This window comes from Necator americanus, chromosome II (genome assembly GCF_031761385.1).
Source record: "Necator americanus strain Aroian chromosome II, whole genome shotgun sequence".
Lineage (NCBI taxonomy): Eukaryota > Metazoa > Nematoda > Chromadorea > Rhabditida > Ancylostomatidae > Necator > Necator americanus.
This window is the reverse complement of record NC_087372.1, coordinates 29,281,821-29,301,152: the sequence shown is the minus strand read 5'-3', so window position 1 is coordinate 29,301,152 and position 19,332 is coordinate 29,281,821. Positions and strand designations below refer to the sequence as shown.

Here is a 19,332-nt window from a genome sequence, read left to right as displayed (position 1 = left end):
GTAATAGAAAAGAGTCTCCTGATTCCGGAGGAAAGTCTGGTACGGTAGCGCCAGGTAGGACGGGGTTTTGGTGATCTGTACTTATAACGCACGTGCGCTTGCATCGGAAGCGGCCATCGAAGATCTGATGCAAGCCAAGAAGATCAAATACGACGTCATCGGACTGACCGAGACGAGACGATGTCACCCTCTCAACACCGTATATGAAACTGGAGAAGAACTGTTCTTAGGAACATGCGACAGTAGAGGTGTTGGTGGAGTTGGCGTCCTCGTCAACACGAGTATGGCAAAGAACACCGACTCTTTCGAACATTTTACGAGCCGAATCGGACGTCTGCGGATGAGAAGATGTGGTCCAACACCAGCTTTGACTATCTTCGTCGCTTACGCTCCAACATCAAGCTGCGAAGAAGTCGAAACTTTCTATATGGAAATGGAGAAGTTCTACCGAGAAGATCATGCTTTCTACAAGGTCATAATTGGCGATTTCAACGCCAAAGTTGGCCCAAGAAGAACGCCGGAGGAACTTCACATCGGGACCCACGGCCTACAATGGAATGACCAGGGGGAGAGGCTCTCCGAGTTCATCATGACGACTAAGACCATCCATGGGAACTCGCAATTCCAGAAGCCCTCCTCTCTACGCTGGACGTGGGAGTCACCCGGTGGAGGGTATCGTAATGAAATAGACCACATCATCGTTAATAAAAGGTTCTGCCTGACGGACGTCGCTGTTGTACCAAAGTTCTATACGGGATCGGACCATCGCCTCCTCCGAGGAAGATTTTCCTTCACAAGGAGAGCAGAGAAAGCCGCCAAGTTCAGAGAGAGAAATCCCAGGACTACCATCAACTGGGATCTCTTCGCTACGCTAGCCCTCTTTTGGGAAGATTCCGCAATGGACAACATCGACGAGGAATATGACCGGCTTGTCGAACACCTTCACGACTGCGCGAAGAAGGCTGAGAGTTTTAAAACCACCAAGAGGCGTCTGTCTCTTGAAACTCTTGAGCTGATACGCCAGCGTGGAGCAGCACGAGCCGCAGGGAACCAAGAACTCACGTCCGAGCTCGCAAGGCTTTGCAGAGAGGTGATAAAGGAGGACCTTAAAGAGAGAAGAGCAGAAGTGCTGGCTGAAGCTGCAGAGGCGGGGAAAAACATCAGCTATGCCCATCGAGACTTCGCCGGTCGCAAGACAAGGATGACTGCTCTCCGAACCCAAAGGGAAGAGCCATTGCATCGAGAAGGGAGATGGAGAAAATCATCTACGACTTCTACTCTGATCTCTTCGACAGCCATGTTCTTACTTACCTCCTCACCATCTGAGGGAAGATGGACAAGTCATTCCAGAGGTTCTCCCGTCCGAAATACGACATGCTATCATGTCGGTAAAAAATCGTACGGCACTCGGTCCCGACAGAATAAGACCAGAACACCTGAAGAGCCTTCCGCCAGTACTCATCAACACCCTGGCGAGGCTCTTTACACGTTATCTGTCGGAATGCAAGGTTCCTAAACAGTGGAAGACCAGCAAGACCGTGTTGCTGTATAAAAAGGGAGATCCACATGACATCGGCAACTATCGTCCAATCTGCCTACTGTCCGTCATCTACAAGCTCTTTACAAGAGTAATCCTTAATAGAATTGAAAAAGTTTTGGATGAAGGACAGCCATGCGAGCAAGCAGGGTTTCGAAAAGGATTCAGCGCGATTGACCACATTCACACTGTTTCGAAACTCATCGAGGTATCACGAGAGTACAAGATACCGCTCTGTCTCACCTTCATCGACTTAAAGAAGGTCTTCGACTCAGTTGAGACGGAAGCGGTCGTGGAAGCCTTGGACAATCAAGGCGTCCCTACTCAGTACATAAAGGTACTTTGAGAGTTGTACAGTAACTTCACGACCGGAATTTCGCCATTCTACAAGAACATCATCATTGACATGAAGAGGGGGGTCCGACAGGGTGACACAATTTCACCCAAAATATTCACAGCCGCCCTCGAGAACGCAATGCGAAAGTTGGAATGGGACGACATGGGAGTGAAGGTCGATATTCGGCAGCTACACCATTTGCGCTTTGCTGATGACATCGTACTGATAACACCTAGCATCAGCCAAGCGGAACGAATGCTGACCGAATTCGACGAAACATGTGGATGCATCGGTCTTCAGCTGAATCTACAAAAGACGATGTTCATGTGGAACGGATGGGTCTCGGATGCCCCATTCACGCTCAACGGAACGAACATATCCGAATGCACCAGCTACGTTTATCTGGGTCGGGAACTAAACATGATGAACGACCTGACCTCCGAGCTGGGCAGGAGGAGACGAGCGGCTTGGGGAGCGTACAAGAGCATCGAGAATGTAGTGAAGAAGACCAGGAACACCCGGCTCCGTGCTCTCCTCTTCAACACCACCGTACTTCCTGTTTTGACCTATGCTTCGGAAACCTAGGCATTTCGCAAGCAGGAAGAAAACGCGGTGAGCGTTATTGAACGCGCAACTGAAAGAGTGATGCTAGGTGTATCCCGTTTCACGCAAGTGAGGGACGGGATTCGAAGTTCTCTCCTAGCGATCGAAGATTAGAGACGCCGCTGCGTTTGCCAAGGAAAGTAAATAAAATAAGGTGGGCCGGACACGTGATGCGCTTTAATGACAACCGTTGGACCAAAGCCGTGAGCGACTGGGTTCCCCGCGATATTAAGCGCACTACAGGAAGACCGCCGACCCGATGGTCAGATTTCTTCAGAATGTCCTTCAAAGAAAAATATGATGCTCTTCGTGTCCCACGCGAAAGGAGGAACCACTGGGCTACTCTGGCACGCAATCGGGACAAATCGAAGAATTACTGGCGCCCGCTCGACCAGTTCGAAGATCAACGGGAGTCAAGGTGATCAAAATGATAAAACGCTTCCAGTATTTTTCACGCCAGAACGTCTGATTTTGCTAAGATCGTGACAGCTATCTTGAAAGCGGCGTTGTCATGACACTGGCTGCGATGAGCACCTGAAGGGAGATGATGTTTTTGATTTTACGAGTCCGTCTAGGTGCTTGACGCGGATACATAATAGTCTTCCTGTTTCGCCAATGCACTCAGCCCCACATAACTGACAGGTGATTAGATAGATAACCCCGATACCACGCAATCACCCTGTCTCCCATTCGGACAAACGATGCAGTTAGGTGTCTTACGAAGTCTGTCATAGGCGCGATTGCGGACAAGCTGTTGCTTGAGGTTCGCAGGTGTTATGTCTGACTGAGTCTTGCCGACCCGCCTGTCGTAGGCTTGCTCGCACTACATTGCTCATATCATCCGAGATAAAAGGAAGGCAGAAGGGCATCTTTGTTGCTTGTTCTACCATGTGACACCACCGCGCACTTGCATGGCTCCGATTTGAAACCTTTGCTGGGTACCCATTGGACTGAGCAATGTGGTTAACCATGTTTACGGAAGCAATGCGCCCTTGAGCCTCAGATGAAACCGTTGCAGCTGTCTTAAGCATATTTCCAAGGACTGACTTTTTGGATCTCCAGGGGTGCGCCGATTGGTAGTGAATCAGAATGTTTTTACAACTTGGTTTTCGATACCATTTCGCTCTTCAATTTCCCCTACACAAAAGAACCTGGACATTGAGAAAAAGCAGCAAATTGTCTTTAGGTTTTTCCTTCCTGGACTTGACTTTATATTCCGGGATTGTTTATTTAAGAGATCTGAGCAAGTGTCCATTTCAGCTTCTGTTGGACATATAATGCAACAGTCATCTACGTATCGGCAGCACGATAGAGGTTCCAGCAGAACATCTCAGACATTCGCTTAGCAGCATCATTATTTGTGGGATAATGAGGCGTTTGAGAGAGTAGATTACACGTGTCTTTGATTTTTCCAGACTCTGAAGAAGGCGACGACGCCGAAACGTCAGCCAGAACAAAGATCAATAACAGTCTTCGTTCTGCTCAAAAACTAGTACACTATCAATCATGGGTGAATTCCTTATCAAGTTGGCTTATCTGGCTGCTTCACGGTAATGTTCCGCAATGACAACTTATGCTCCCGAATTCTTCCAACACTTATCATTTTAGATATTACAGGCGTCGATAATTACATTATTACTATCAATAAAGTGCATATTCCCCAGTTATGCATAACCTGCTCTCTTGACACCCTCTCTACCAGGAGCAATTCAAAGTTCAAGTTGAACACATTATTTTGACAACTCATTTCTTAAGGAAAGGGAAATAGTCTAAGGAAATAGAAAGAAAAATAACCAGTCTCCTTACTCTCTTTCTTTATCATTTCTTCATGAAGAAAATAGTATTTGAGGTGGAAATTAGGAAGATGAAAACCTTCATCGAAGACTTACCATTGGGTAATGGTTAGAAGTTATGGAAATAAATAGAAGGTTTCACTACCTTTGGAAAGTACTGCGGCAGCAAAATGAGAAGAATGTCGGGTAAATACGGAGCTGATAGCAAATATTTAGGCATTCTTGCATTTTCGAATTATTTCCGCAGATATTCAGAATGCATCTAAGCAGTAACATCATTTATCGTTTTATTTGAATCTTTGAATAAATTAGTTCCTAAACTTCGAACCATAAATATCGAATACTTTAAAGCAATGTATTTCAGAAAAAAAAGGATATTCTGTTCTGCATTAATTTCTTATAAGTAATGCTTATAATCCCTTCCATGTCCTCTTCTTTTCCTTTTTTTTCTTTCCTAACGATGCCTAGATGCTCTGCATTACCTCCAACGTATCTTTTTTTTTTCCTTACTCGAATTACGACCGACTTCTGTTATGGCGTCAGCATTCCGGGATCGGCACCATTAGTACAAAGGTTGTAGTTGCGCGCGATGTCGCAAAAGGTGAACCAAAGGCTATGCTGGTGCTGTATTCATAGAAAGATTTCCGATGTATTGTTCCTCGATCCATGACTGATACGTATAATTAACAGAATCTTAGAATCATGATAAGACTGCTTCTTCTCCTCGCCATCCCAGCAATTTTTGCGTTCGATGCTCAGTTCCAGTATGGATGCGGGGCGGATTCTTGCATATACAAATTCGTAATTGAAGAAGTAAGTCACTTCGACTGTGTCGCCTTGTGTGAAATGTGGCGGTGAAGAAGTGAGCCATATCTGGAACATCTATGCTTTTTGCAACCTTCTCCAGAGTAAAAGAAAAAATGGATCTGTATTTTCCATGCGCACGCGGAGGTTCTGCAATAAATCCTAGCAAATTCATTATTTCTAGAAAAATGCTCGATGAAATGAAAACGGATCACTCTAAACTTGTTGTACACTCAGGATATCGCACAGTATGTCGATCCGAACGTGATGAGGAACGAACTCGACATGTTGGGACTAGCAATTGAACGGCTGAACGAATTGCAAGAAGGGATCCCTGCGGCAAATACAACCGCATTTGATGAGGTATTCACGACTTCTAATCGAATTACACTTTTTCGGCAACAAAATCTACAGCAAAGAAAATCTGGTTCGTTCGAACGTTCGAACCAAACCACAAAAAATGTTAGCATTAAGCCGTCTCATAAGTTCGTTGTGTTTGTAAATAATTTGCTCTAGGCATTTTTTTTTCGAAAGAAACAGTTATTCAATAATATTTTTTCCTAATAATGTATTATTGCTTCCACCATTTTGGTGCTTACTTAGTTTTGTACTTTAGAATCTCCACTTGTTTTGATGAGAAAATTCGGTTGTCATCGTTGGAGATTTCTTCACGCATACAAGAGACGAGGAAACATGAAAGAGTAATATAATAAACTCATCGAACATCTTCGCGAGACCACGAGGAACGTCAGAAGCTTGCAAATTAAAAACAGAACTCTTGTTTGTGGAGACCTTCAAGCTGAAAAAAAGCTGTGATCCTCAGGAACTGCGAACTCGCTCCCGACAACGAAGAAAGAATCGAAAAATTTTATGTGGATTTGGTACTGTTTCTCAAAGAATGTTACAGGTTCTACGAGTTCGTTGTTGCTGACCGCAATGTCTAGACTGATCTCAAAAGGGCGCATGAAAAACAAATACTGGGACCAGATTTGTCATCAGTGGAAAGAGCATGGACTATGAAGAAATACAACGACCTTTCAACAACAGACCTCGGTTGCAACAACAATTCTGGGGGGAACTTTTGCAAACGTGAACTCCTAAGCTGATACATCGCGATGAAGCCGCATCCGGCTGAAGAGCATAGAAATCGTGTTCGAGCAAAAGGCAGATGAAGATTTGCGAAGAACAGATAGAAGACAATTTCAAAAAAGGGAAGATCAGCTTATTGAGCAGCAACGTCCACTTAGACCTCATTTGTCAGTTCCCAAGGGGTAGATGAGAAGAGAGAACGGAGGGGCGTGGGAGGGGGAGGGGGAGGGGGAGGGGGAGAGGTTCTGATGAGGGTCTGAAAAAAAGCCATGTGTGTATCCACATAGTGTGTATACAAGTCGGCCAAACGAATACGGAAATGGCACCGCATCCGGGTCCGCCGATGCCCTAAAGTCGGCGGGAGAAACGAAGCAGGGCACTTGATGAGGAGGGTGTGACCGGCAACACTATGGAACCGAGTTTGATAAAAAAGATCGTCGCACCTGCACATAAACTTTGCAGCTTGGAATGTTCGCACGCACCGGACAGAAGGCAATCACAGCCAGACAACTCCCACAGTAGTGATTATCCATTGCAGCGCTTTAGAATTTGTGACTCACAGAATCAAGCACTATAGACGTATGACAGATGTGACGACCATAGTGTTGTCGTCCTCAATATTAACACAAAATTACCTTAATATCTCCAGGCGACGACAAGCATGCGAAGAGAGTCAGTTTCGGAACTGTTCCTGTACAGCCTTATCCAAACATGCGTTCCATTCCAGCGTGACTACGATACTCATCGTTGAAGATACTAGGCGTTACACCAACAAAAGTAAGCCTAGAGGGCAGTTACGGAGTACTTTGCACTCTGCCAGAACTGATCCATTCGTATTAGCCTTCAGCTTCCTTTTTCATCACCTATCGAAACATTGCATCACCAGGAGAGCTTAACGCTCATGGGCATCAAACTGTACTGCATCAGAACTCTTGGATATTTGGACTCAGTGATATAATGGAGAATGGATTAAGATTGTTGTATTTCGTGTCGGCAAGCGGCTCTGTGATTGAACACTGCCTTTTTCGTCACCAATTGAAGCACCTAATCACCTGGAATACGTCAAGGATACCTCGTTCATCGACTACGTGCTTGTTACCGGGGCCTTCGCGCATCGCTTTGTGATGTTCGTGGAACCACCGTAGCTCTGATCATCATTTCGGCCGAAGGTAGCTAAAACATAAGCTCCGGCGCTGCAAACCACCTACAACACGGATGACAAGAATAGACTGGTCGAAATAATTTGGAACGGGATGAAAGTGAGGATTCCAACTATCTCTGGATAATCGTTCCAATACCCTGGTGATGATGGTGTGAATCAAGAAGAGGTCCAGATTGCTAGAACCATATGCGCATGAAAACTGTGTATGTGAAGAAAAAGGAGAAGGCATCAGAATGACGTCGGCATTGAAGGCTCTTCACTATTCTTTGTCGATTTCGCAGCAGAACCAAATTGAACAACGGTAACGTACGCAAAGAGACTGGTGCTTTTGTGTGCTCACATAGCGAACTTACACAAAAAAATGGGAAGAATTTTTTCAACGGACGTACACAAAGATGAAGAGGAACAAGAATTCTCATGCAAGAAGGGAAGCCCACATAGCGAAAACAATTATCACTCGCCATGCTTACAGTAAATCGGGTGTAGCTCAGTCGGAGAGAGGTTCCGATGTGTATGCACGATCGATCGATGGCTCAAAGCCGCTCTAGTGCCAACAAAGCCTCTCATCGTTTCCGGGATCGATAAATTGGTACCAGTCTTGCCGGGAAGGATAAAAACTGACTGATACATCGGCTAACCCTCGTAGGTTACTTTGTGGGCTTAAAGGCATCACCCCACGAATCTGGGGTGATGCCTTAGTTTGCTCTGAGGTAGTTTATAGGGAGGAGGGTGATTCCGTCCATTTCTTCTTAATTGCCGTAAAAAAAAACGCCCCGGAAGAAGCGGCGCGTGCACAAGGCTGGCGCGCTCCAATCGAACTTGTTGTGGAAAGTAGCGCCCGGCACGCTCGCTACGACTCCGTATAGACACAACCCTACTGAAACCTGCACCCCAGACTCGTGTGGTGATGCATTTAACACAGGTTCGTAAGCGCCAATTTCCTTCGGAATTGGTTGAAGACTCTAAATTGAAATGGACGCGCTGACGCATCCCAGGCGGACTGATAGATACAGGGCACCTTATCTTTCATCCTTTATTGCTCGTAGCCTGCCGACTGCAAATGCTCCATATGCGCTACGTCAACAGGAGTTAGAGAAAGACGAGTCATCTAAGCAGTCAGGGTTCCGAAGAGGATTCTATACAATTGATCACATACAATCAACATACAATCACAATATCCAGTCAGTCCCTGCTCCATAACTGAACGAGTGATCTGTAGCTCATTATCCATGCCACGCAAACAGGTACACTCTGAGGGATCGCCTGAGATTATTGACGAGACCCCTTAAAATTCCTCGTCATGATGGTGTCAGACACAACACAGAATACATCAACGAGTTATGAATAACCTCAAAGAGGTTTTTGGCAGGGGATCGGCAAACGGATGACATTTCCCGAACAAATTTGATGCTACGATGTGGTGGTTATTCTTATTCTTTCAGGGAAGATACACATCGATAGAGAAATTTAGTGGATTAGATTGGCATCTTCTAGTTTATGGATGCAGCGACGTGGTCACGTCCATATCATATGCATATCCCTTTTGCACACTCATTTTTAGGCATTCGATCCAGCGTACAATGAAACAGCCAGCGTTGTGTTAGACGTCACCGGCGCGGTCTCCGCGAATCAGACCAACTTCGAAACCGCCTTACAAAATGCCATCAGTTCAAGCAACGACACCGATTGTCTCGCCACCAAGACTATCTGCTTTCAGTCTGCAGTTGACAGCAGCTCCTGTGGAAGTCTATGTACCTAATTTGTGAGAAATAAGCTTTGCACGTTTTGTTTTATTCCTGTCTGCTCTTCTGCTAGAAAATATCTTCATAGTTGTAGCTGACAACATTACGTCTTTTCCATGACCTTCAAAATGTGACCGCACCAACTATGATAAGGTCAAAACAACATGAAACACAGTGCATCCGGTAAGCGACTACTCTATGTTGCGCAGTGAGGATAGCGGTTGGGATCGAGGTAGGACCGTCGCGAACTGTAACGAAGAATGGGGCTAGCAAAATTCTTTCCTCGATACTAACCACTAGGGTACACCGCACTGCTTCGAAACCCGCTTGCGTAACTGCACCATGCTTCTCGTTGTTTTGACCCTACTACACAACAGTATCAGTTTGCAAATAATGGATTTATTCACAAGAACAATTAATATACAAGAACGTATCATGCTGCACACACATCATCATCGAATCAGCATCGACAACAAACTAGAACATGTGCTAAACATTGCCCAGGCTGGAGGAATATTGGAGAGAGAAATCATTTGAAAAAGAATCAATCCAACAAATAACAACAGCAACAAGAAAATTTCAGGAAAACAAGAGGAAAAAATTAACAAAATCTACAAATCCAAATTGTAAATCAAATGCACAGATCAACAAATGTCAACTAAAAGAAAATATTGGATCACCAAATCAATGCTATTTAGGCAGTGACTTCTGAAGCAGTAATGTAGTTTGGGTTATAGCGGCAGCCATTTGAAAGATATCCTCGGTAGGCGTGCCCGAGAATTTTGCAAGATGCGCCACCATCTGGAATATTCCTAGAACGTCCACAAAATTAATTGCTTCTTGCAGAATGATTAAGAAGTGCTGCGGGTATATTCGTCATTGCTTGCATTAGTGAGGATTGGAAGGACACGAATGCTGAAAACTTGAAATGAGACTGTATGAACCGGTCGGTTGTTCAAGTCCAACTACATGTAATATCAATATGGCCTTTAATCTCCACGAAATTCGCCTATGAGAGAAGAAGGTAAAAAATCTTTTGTACAAAAAGTTGAGAACTACAGAATCCGAATAAAAGAGCAACACCCCTTTGAGTAACACGTTCATAATCAAGGTATAATCACGTCTTCATTTCCTCGAATGTTATTGATCTCTCAAATCGGAATCAGGCTTTTGAGGAAAAGCCAAACAGCGAAATTTCTGTTTTCGCTTCTTTTTTTTCAAACACAACAAATTCTACGGAGAAAAACAGCTGAGAATGAAATTTAGCATTGTTTCACAAAACTGTGATGAACTATTAATTTCACACTGATCATATTTTCTGCTTGCGTATCTTGGGAAGTTTCATGGACTGCTACATTGGCAACCGAATTTTTGCTTTCGAGTATTTGAATAACAGAGAATTCTAGCCTCCACAAAAGCCTGACTTTCAATATCGAATTCTCTAACTTTCAAATTTACTCAAATAGTCGGACAGTAGAAGATTAATTATATATTCAAGAAACAAAACTTTTCTATCTCCCTACAGAACTCCTGCTCAATTTTAGCTGATCAAACAAAATTGTACAGTTTCAACGCGCACAACACACACAGCATAATCCCTTAACTGATTATTTCTAGCTTATAGTATGGTCAAAACGACACGAAACACGGTGCAACTGCGTAATCACCTGCAGTCGAAGCGGAGCGATTGAGCGTGGCGGTTAGGGGACCCCTATCAGCACCATCCATCGCTGTAGTTCGCGATGCTTCCGATTCTAACCGCCATCTAAACCGCGCCGCTTGGAGTGCAGCAGCTTACATAACTAAATTATGCTTCACGTCGTTTCGACTCGACTATATCTTCGGTTCGCCAATAACTGGCGTACAGAAGCTTCCTCTGGGTAACGTTTCGACGAGACTAGATAAGTTTGAAAGAACTACATAGTTACGATGATCCCATGCAAAAAATACCTTCTTTTACTAGCTTTTCCGTGAGACCACGGAGCAAAGTCGCATGTAGTGCTTTGGAGTTAGCAGAGTAGGAAAATAATAAATGATTGTGACGTGTGTTTTCAACTATAAGCTTCATGTCAGATAAAGTGTCGCAGAATCGCAACGGTAGGGATAATCGTGCAAACGTTGCGAAATACCACTGCCACTGCGGACTGTTCCAAATGAACTTTCACAAGCAGCAGCAAGTCCGATGAATATCCTGGGAGATGTAGCGATCGAAAGATAAATGAGCTGTCGACGAAGCACGACTGACCGACTGGTTTTCCAATGAGCATACATACAAATTGAAAACAGCTGGTTGGTTCTTCTGGTAACGCTCTGCAGCTCTACGCGCAAGTTCTGTTTTAGCGGACTTTGGCAACCGTTTTACGGATTGTTAGTTAGAAAGTACGACCTGCCATTAAGAGTATGAAACACAGGACAGCCTAGAGCATATGATCTATTTTCTGATGAAAAATGAAGCATTCTGAGGAGAATCCGCGATAGAACTGAAGGAAGTATAGTTATAGTGGATTGTAGGATATAGGCCCTGGTGAGTCGCCAATGAGATGTGGTAGTGTAGGGTGAAGTACTTGAACCTCATCAACATCGTTTATGGAGCCTACAAACTTCCTGGATGATTACTACGAGAGAAAGAAAGGACTGCGAATGATGTTGTGGTAGAGATGATGGTACGGTACAGTTAGTCGCCCACCAGGAAACAATCTATCAATGAGTTAATGCCTTTTGGAAAAGAAATATGAATGAAATGGAACAGGATAGAATATACGAAATGGTGCTGTCTTGTGTAGAGGACAAAATAACGTTTCTTTGCATATTATTTTCGTACGAAAACGACATACCACCTCCGTTTGGTCCATAGTTAGCACACACTGAGCTGCAGCAGTTACTGTTCCTCCACCAAGGAGCATCCAATCTGCTTTCACTCGTTCAATATCGGCTCTGAAAAAGCAGACAAATTTCTTCGTTGTTCTCCTAGTGAGTAGAGCCATTGCTGTCAGTTTTCCGGTGTAGATTAAGTTTCAAATGGTCGCAATATTTTTGTGCACTAAAACTACATCGGACTTACATCTTCTCGGATGAAATCCCAGTGTTCTTTTTTCTGATACATCATATAACATATGTAACAACTCAACAACGAATACGAAGCGGCATGTGTTCTATTAACTCCTATTTGCCAAAAAGAAAAAATATGGACAATATAAGTAAGATAGCAATTCTTATAGCGATGAAATCACGACTGCTGATTTCATGAACGAACCTCGGAAGAGATGGTGGTAGACCTTTTCGCGACACCGCTGACTTCAAAACATGTTCGTAGACCTGTAATACTACAGTCAGTGCAAAACGTTCTGTAGCGAAGTGACGCGTTGCGCCCTTGATGAAGGTGTGCACTTGCACTTCGCGAACTGCTCCTGCCTCCCTCAGAGCTTTTTTCTTTCTGTTCTTCGTACTTCCTCACTCTTGTTTTCGCATTATAGTCCATGAACTAGATCGCGTAGTCTTAACCATTCTTTTCCTAATAGTTTTACTGTTTGTATTGCTTCTTCTTGTTTCACCAATTTAATAGTTCTTTCTGATCACAACGGGCCCCCTTCAAAACTTCACTTTGTCGGAAGTGGATTAATGCTCTACCTTTCATGTGATTGTTCATAGTTGGGGTCCACCTAAGACAAACTTTGGAAATTTACTACGCTACGATCAAGAAAAACACCAATTGTGAACGGTCACACAAAGAAATGGAAAAGAAATTCCTTTGAACGGGAATGTTAGACCCTAACAACAATACAAAAGATGGAACTAAGCAAGATCTTGAAAAAAAAAAAACTTTTTAAGACTACGAAATCCCATTTATGCACCAAAAGAAATACATACATACAAAAAATTTACGATAACAATTTACAAAAAAGAAACAAGAATGAGAAACAAGAAGAAAAGAGCTCGACCAACCCTATGGAGAGTATCAGCGCACGCCTTCGTCGAGGTGCACTGCGCCAGCCTGATTCAACACGCTTCACGCCGACTTCATAGAATGCGCAGAATGTCGTAAGGTCGACACGGCGACACGTGTGCCTCAAGACACGCTCTTTCTGTGCTTGACACTCACTCTCTCTTCGCTTTCCCTACCCAGAAGGGGCATCACAATCACATTGTTGAACACGTTTGGCGTTAACTACATCTAACTATTAGTTCTTCCACATAAAACAGCTCCACTCTAACCCAATCATAATCAAACTACTAAGAAGTTCTAACCGTATAACATGAGAGGCGCAGAAATAAAACACGCTTCTAAATGCTCAATACTGAGAAAGAAAAATGGACTTAAAATTGGAGCATTTTTGTTTGGATCTGTCACCGACTAAATGATACTCAGCGATCAGTTCACACTCACATAATTACAACCAGCAACAACAAGGGACCACCAGTCTTATGTTGGTATAGTCAGGTCAAAACGACGCGAAGCTCGGAACGGTTGCAGAAGCGGCGAGATGGAGCCAGATGTTGGGATCGAGGTGGAACCATCGCGGACCGCAGCGATGTATGATGCTAACAAGGGTCCCTGTAAATCTTCCACTGTTCCACTTCGAGCGCAGCCGCTTACGCAACTGCACCGAGCTTAGCGTTTTTTTCTAACCGATTATACGAATTTGTTAGAAATCTAATAGTCTATGCATATACCGGTTTGTAAACTTAACAACCTGTTCGTGGTGTAAAAACACAATATCAAGGAACATAAGCGTATGCTCCCAAATCACATTGAAGTCGACGTTTGAGCAAACGGACACTGAAATATTGGTCGCTATAATGTTGCAAAGAAATTATAAAGGATTGATAACAATTTTTGCAGATACAACGTTAAATGAACTCAAATGAGTACTAAGTGGTACTAACCGACGGATTTTAGAAGCGTCTCGGAATAAACGAGAGGTGACCTCGGTAAGCGATATTCAAGGGTTTTCAAAATTCGCAGCTCTGATTTCAGCGCTGCGCGCTGTGTGTAGGCGAACCCCAAAGAACGAAGACACGAGCAAACTTGTTTTGATGAAAGGCTCTGTAATTGCTTCAGAAGTTCTGTGCGTAAACTAATCCTAGAAACAGGGTAATTTCTACACTTACATCATGGTAACTAAGTGCTTTAGAGGCGATCTGTATCGAAGACAGCATACGAAGAGTTGTTTGTCTGGAAAAAGGATGACCACTGAAAAGTCCTTTGTAAGATATTTAAATTTCCAACTAAGCCGACAGACCGAGACAAATTGGCTTCAACCCGTTCCCATTCACGGGAACGCCTCTTTTCACTCATTTTCATTTCATCGAGGAAGTTTAACACTTGCAGAGTGTGAATTCGCATAAACCTGCAGATGATAAAAGTTAAAGGATAAAGGATAAGTGTCTGGCATTAATCAATCCGCCTGGGATGCGCCCCAACGTTCACTTCAATTCAGAACCGTTTGAGATTAACGAACGAGTAACTGGCCTATACAATGACTTGTGGTGGCTAGCCGATGTGTCAAGTCAGTGTTTTTATCTTCCCAATCAAGTCTGGTACCAATTTACCGACGCCGGGGGAATGAAAGGCTTGGTGAGCACAAGGGCCGATTCGAATCTCCGATCGATCGTGCAGGAAGCGGAAATTCTACCCGCCACACTACATCCGCCCACAAAAGATAAATAGAAAATTTATTCCCACAACACGGTAGCGGATTTCTCTAAAACGAGCTCGATTCCGATCAACCACCATTAATGACTTGTTAACTTTCACAGTTTCAAAGAAAATCGTCAACATAGTGCGTCTTTCAATGTGACAGAGACGCCTTAGAAGTCTTCCAACGCCTAATTCAGTGGGCAGAATATTAAAAGAATGCTTTGGAATTATTGGGCGCCGTTTTATGAAAATTTTGGGAGTGGGACGCAACCGCGCTCTTTTTTCTGGAAGCTCTATCTTCCTTTTTTTCTCTTAGTAACTTTAGCTTACATGTCATTGATCCTCTAAGACTAACATCCAGGTCTTAGATACCCGACTGATTTAGTTATTAAGAGCGCGGTTAAGTCCCTCCGGTACTCCCGCCTTGACACATCGACACTGATTTGACACATCGAATGTCCCCCGCAAGTTATTGTGTTAGGCAGCACTCGCCCATGAAACCTAAACGATCCTGAATTCAGTCAAACGCGCATCCCAAGCGAATTGAAACACTAGAGACTTCATCCTTCAGACATTTTTTGTGAGAAAGTGCAAACAGTCGCAACGGTCAGCAGTCGAGTTGGTCCCCGCGTGTGAAACAACTTATCGTGTGCGCCTACAACTGCACCACTTCTGAGACTTTCTTCTCATTGGAAACTGACTTCATGTTGCGAGGAGCAAGTGTCGCTAAGACATTCTTCACAGCGGAGGGTAGACCAAGGATCTACTTCGATTGAAACTCACTACAAGTGCAGATGAACGTGTTCAGAGCGCTGCCCCCTCGATGAAACAGAGCACCCAGCTAAATGGTCTCGGCGCCAACTATACATAATATAGTTGAAGAAAAGTACAAATTCGAAAAAAACAATCATTTTCCAAAGTTTGACTTCACGGATTTTCACGGTTGCACACTTTAAAAATGTCGATGGATGCAATATTTCTGCGTCAATAATACCTGGCTCCCTTTAGTACACGCAGTGGGTGCAAGCCAAAGTGCGCTACGCCTACTGCGCCATTAACGGTTGAAGTTTCTGCATATATTTGCAACTCTTAGCTTTTTATAATGTCGTTCCTTTCCAGTCAGTCATAGCACACAATTTAGCAGCTATTATTTCTCGAAATGACTAAAATCCCATAACATTAACGTAATCAAAATTGCAATAACGAGAAGAAATTTGCACATTCGTTCTCAGAATTTCTGCAATTTGTAAGTGGCTCTGTAATTGCCAACAACTACTGACTACCGCAACACAAATAACACGCCTAAGAAAGCTAATCAAAAAAAAACTTTTCAAATAACCCCACTCGCAAACAATTCTTGTTGTATGTGGTGGTTCTGTCTGGAAGTTCTTTCGGACTAATAAGAAATGAAAAGGATCATTTTTTTAGAGAACAAATTAGTGGGAAAACCAAGTGCAGACAATTCCTTGTAAGCTGTGAATAACTGCTGACTGCTACAAAATGGAATTACAGAATAGGCGTAAGATTGTTACAATTGAGAGAGAAGAATGTTCATTTTCTGTAAGCAGAACAGCAAAGATCTGCAAAAAAAAACAAAGGAAACTCTTCTTTGGAGAGATGGCATAGATTCCAATGGCAGCGCCGAAATACAGCACATAGGTGCTATAGGAGCCGGACCTTCCTTAGGTGAATGGGGTCCTTTCGCCAGCCGTCCAAAAGTGAAGGGGGTACTTTCGCCAACCGTTTAAAAGTGAAGGAGGTCCTTTCCCCAACCGATCAAAAGTGAACGGCGTCAGAGCACCGGCTCCGACTATCGCATCACTCACACTCTCCCTTGCCTCAATTCTGCCCCAGCCGAGAACTTTAACGTTTAGATTTCCCCGCCTATACAATGTGCCGAAACTTCTTAAAAACTACCACATACAACAAAAATTATGCTTGTGATTACAGTCTCTCAAGACGTTCAGACTTGTGGTGCAGTCACGTAAAAGGTAGCGCTTGTAATGGTAACCGCAGTGGCTCCAGTCGGACTGCAGAGCTGAGGTTCCCTCACACCGTTTCGAGAACAACCGTCTACGTTTTTACCTGATTGTACCACCAATAGTAACCTTTCTATTACGTAAATATTAGGAGGAAATTTTTTGACGGTGCGACGTTCTGAGAGTGGCGAAATGTTTACCAAGATGGCTATCTCATTAGGAACCTCATACATCTCTGAAGAATTCACCAAACAATGAATTGTATGTAAAACGTCACCTACTAAAAATTAAAGCTGCCAAATAGCGAATATCAGGGGGAAGGCGCAGCCGGATGCACACAGTGAAAATATACTGCACGCTGTCAAGGGTTAAGTAGACGGTGTCGTGTTCGTTAGCAGTCGTTATACGATCTGAACATTCAGTTACAACTATTAACTCCAAAACAAACACGTAACAGGGAATGAAATACTCTACACTACAATAAACACATCAAAAACAAATCCAAACCTGAATTCTCCAGTGCTAATTCGCACATCCAATCCAATTTGTAATCAACAGGAAGCTCAGCACCGATGAAAGTAAAATTAGGATTTGCATCGTAGTTCTCATTTTGCTGCATGAGAACACATATATAAAACAAGCAGACACGTGTAACTTATCAGAAAAAATTACTCTGAAAGAGAAGAAAATAGAACACAATAAACTGCTCACCTGATTTCCAGAGTCGTTCATAGACGAAAATAGTGAAAAGGTCCGTATGAACAACACCAAACGTCGAATATTACCCAAAATCACATAAAAGGGAAGCAACGGAAAAACAATTTCCGCGTACGCAGCTCTAAAAAAATTCTCTGTGTCTCACTCACAATCAAGCATTTTCTGATAAACACATATTCGCACAGAATTTTGCGCAGCAAAGATTAATGAAGAGCTTGGAAAGCGGAGTGTGGAAAATGGTTTTCAAATTCTTTTTTTCCATAGGTGCTGCAGTCGGATTCAGGTCCCCACTTGTTTTTCTTATAATTCTTGTGAAATGGTGTAATTCTTCACGAAACTATGAAGGAGAATAAAGAGGTAAGGAAAAACTTGGATTGCAACTCCCACTAGCATGACATATGAACAAGGGTGCAAATTATGTCTGCTATGCAAATAGTAGTGAGAAATCAAGAACATGGGACAATTGCATGAGAAAAGAACGCGACAGACAGCGGTCGGGATCATCACTATGGGAAGTTGAGCCCGGCAGTTGCCGCACTTTTGAGAACGTGAAGCGGCAGGCGAAGAGCCAACTGCAGCAAAGAATCTTTTAAGAAATTGAGCTGAAAACGTCAATGTAAGCTCGAGTGATTGCAGAAAACAAAAGAAGGCTTATTTTCTTACGCTACAGCTGGTTGGCATTTCCGGTAGGCTTTCTAATCTAGTTTCGGATATTCTGCTTGTTCTGGGTACAGACACTTTTAATGTTGTCGTATAGACAATTCAATAGCAGTTTTGCAGAAATCTAATGGTATCTTTCATTTGGTATCGTTATCGAGGGTACAGTTAAAACAACCCATTAGGGGCAAATGGGTGCTGGAACATTCGCTAATGTCTACAGTTCACTTGGAGATAGTGAATGTCCCACCACGAGCGCAACTGCTTATGCAATTGCACCACAAGTCAAGTCGTTTTGACTTGACTGTGGTATCCTGCGATCTCATATTTAATGTTTTAGCTTTGTCCAAGACTTTATTAGCGCGCGCGTCAACCTCAATCCCGGATTTTTCTTGACATTCCCGGATAAAAATGCCCCAAGCCAGTGTCATCTTCACTACCCAAGCTACCATTTTCTGACATGGTTTTTTTTCTGGTCAATCAAACTGATGTACTCCATATCCCTTACTTTTGCAATGAAACAGTAGAAGTGTTCAACGACACCCCTAGGCTGGTAATAACAATATGCCGAGAAGACTGTAGTCCTTTTTTTACAAAGTAGCAGTAAGTGATTAGGATCTTAGTGCTAAGGATGGCGACCTGTTTGCCTAGTAGGCATGCTCGGGCCCTAAACATGTGAATATCCTCGCTTTCGAGCAAACCACAATGATACACTCGGGACAAAACAACATGAAGCTCGGTACAGTTGCGAGGCAGCTCCACTCGAAGCGCGGTGGAGCTTACGGTTGGTATCGACGTGCGACCATTGACGAGTGGTGCCAGCAGGAGTTCCTCCTGGATCCCAACGGCTACGCTCCACCATATCGCCAAATGCACCGAAGTCGTTTTGACCTGATCATGTATAGTGACCAGCTAGAGCTGCGGAGAGAATTACATTACAAGGTGAACAGTGTGTCAGAAAGATTGCAAGATTTGGACAATTGAGAGGCAACAAATTGTTCGTCAGCAATACGTACAAATCCTCCTACACTCCGCCCAAAAATCCACTGTCTTCCTGTTGCGCTCCTTGGGCGCTGATGGGCCTGGGTGCGTATTGTTAGGTACCCGCAGCCTCGCGACAACCTATCCTTAGGGGAAACGACTGGCAGCGGTGTTCGTTACACATGCACGACTCGTCATAGAGACTGTCTCAGATTTACGACGTCAGAACAGTGTCCACAGACACTGACCTATATGCCTTTCTCAGAAGTGGACAGCGCATCTAATCCCACGTG

At 43.7% G+C, this 19,332-nt stretch overlaps 3 protein-coding genes across 8 annotated transcripts; 2 read left to right on the top strand and 1 right to left on the bottom strand.

Moving 5' to 3' along the window:
* Positions 1-127: 127 nt before the first annotated feature.
* Positions 128-2,459, top strand: RB195_019865 (uncharacterized protein; the record flags this gene model as incomplete). Of its 5 annotated transcripts, XM_064187911.1 has the most annotated exons (3): positions 128-1,384; positions 1,443-1,874; positions 1,950-2,459. In XM_064187911.1, the coding sequence occupies 3 exons, from the start codon at positions 128-130 to the stop codon at positions 2,457-2,459; spliced, it is 2,199 nt and encodes a 732-aa protein (XP_064043790.1). The 5 variants fall into 5 exon arrangements, with proteins under 5 accessions (XP_064043790.1, XP_013307089.2, XP_064043793.1 ...); XM_013451635.2 differs by lacking the exon at positions 1,950-2,459 and having other exon boundaries at positions 128-1,516; XM_064187912.1 differs by lacking the exon at positions 1,950-2,459 and having other exon boundaries at positions 1,383-1,883.
* Positions 2,460-4,972: 2,513 nt separating this feature from the next.
* On the top strand, positions 4,973-9,084 carry RB195_019864 (uncharacterized protein; the record flags this gene model as incomplete). The annotated part of the gene is made up of 3 exons (XM_064187908.1): positions 4,973-5,083; positions 5,312-5,437; positions 8,887-9,084. The coding sequence occupies 3 exons, from the start codon at positions 4,973-4,975 to the stop codon at positions 9,082-9,084; spliced, it is 435 nt and encodes a 144-aa protein (XP_064043789.1).
* Positions 9,085-9,757: 673 nt separating this feature from the next.
* RB195_019863 (uncharacterized protein) lies at positions 9,758-17,416 on the bottom strand (the record flags this gene model as incomplete). 2 transcript variants are annotated; one of them, XM_064187906.1, is made up of 10 exons in its annotated part: positions 9,758-9,868; positions 11,902-12,001; positions 12,321-12,382; positions 13,759-13,844; positions 13,952-14,111; positions 14,177-14,240; positions 14,308-14,415; positions 16,962-17,094; positions 17,192-17,297; positions 17,396-17,416. In XM_064187906.1, the coding sequence occupies 10 exons, from the start codon at positions 17,414-17,416 to the stop codon at positions 9,758-9,760; spliced, it is 951 nt and encodes a 316-aa protein (XP_064043787.1). The 2 variants fall into 2 exon arrangements, with proteins under 2 accessions (XP_064043787.1, XP_064043788.1); XM_064187907.1 differs by having other exon boundaries at positions 11,905-12,001.
* Positions 17,417-19,332: the final 1,916 nt, after the last annotated feature.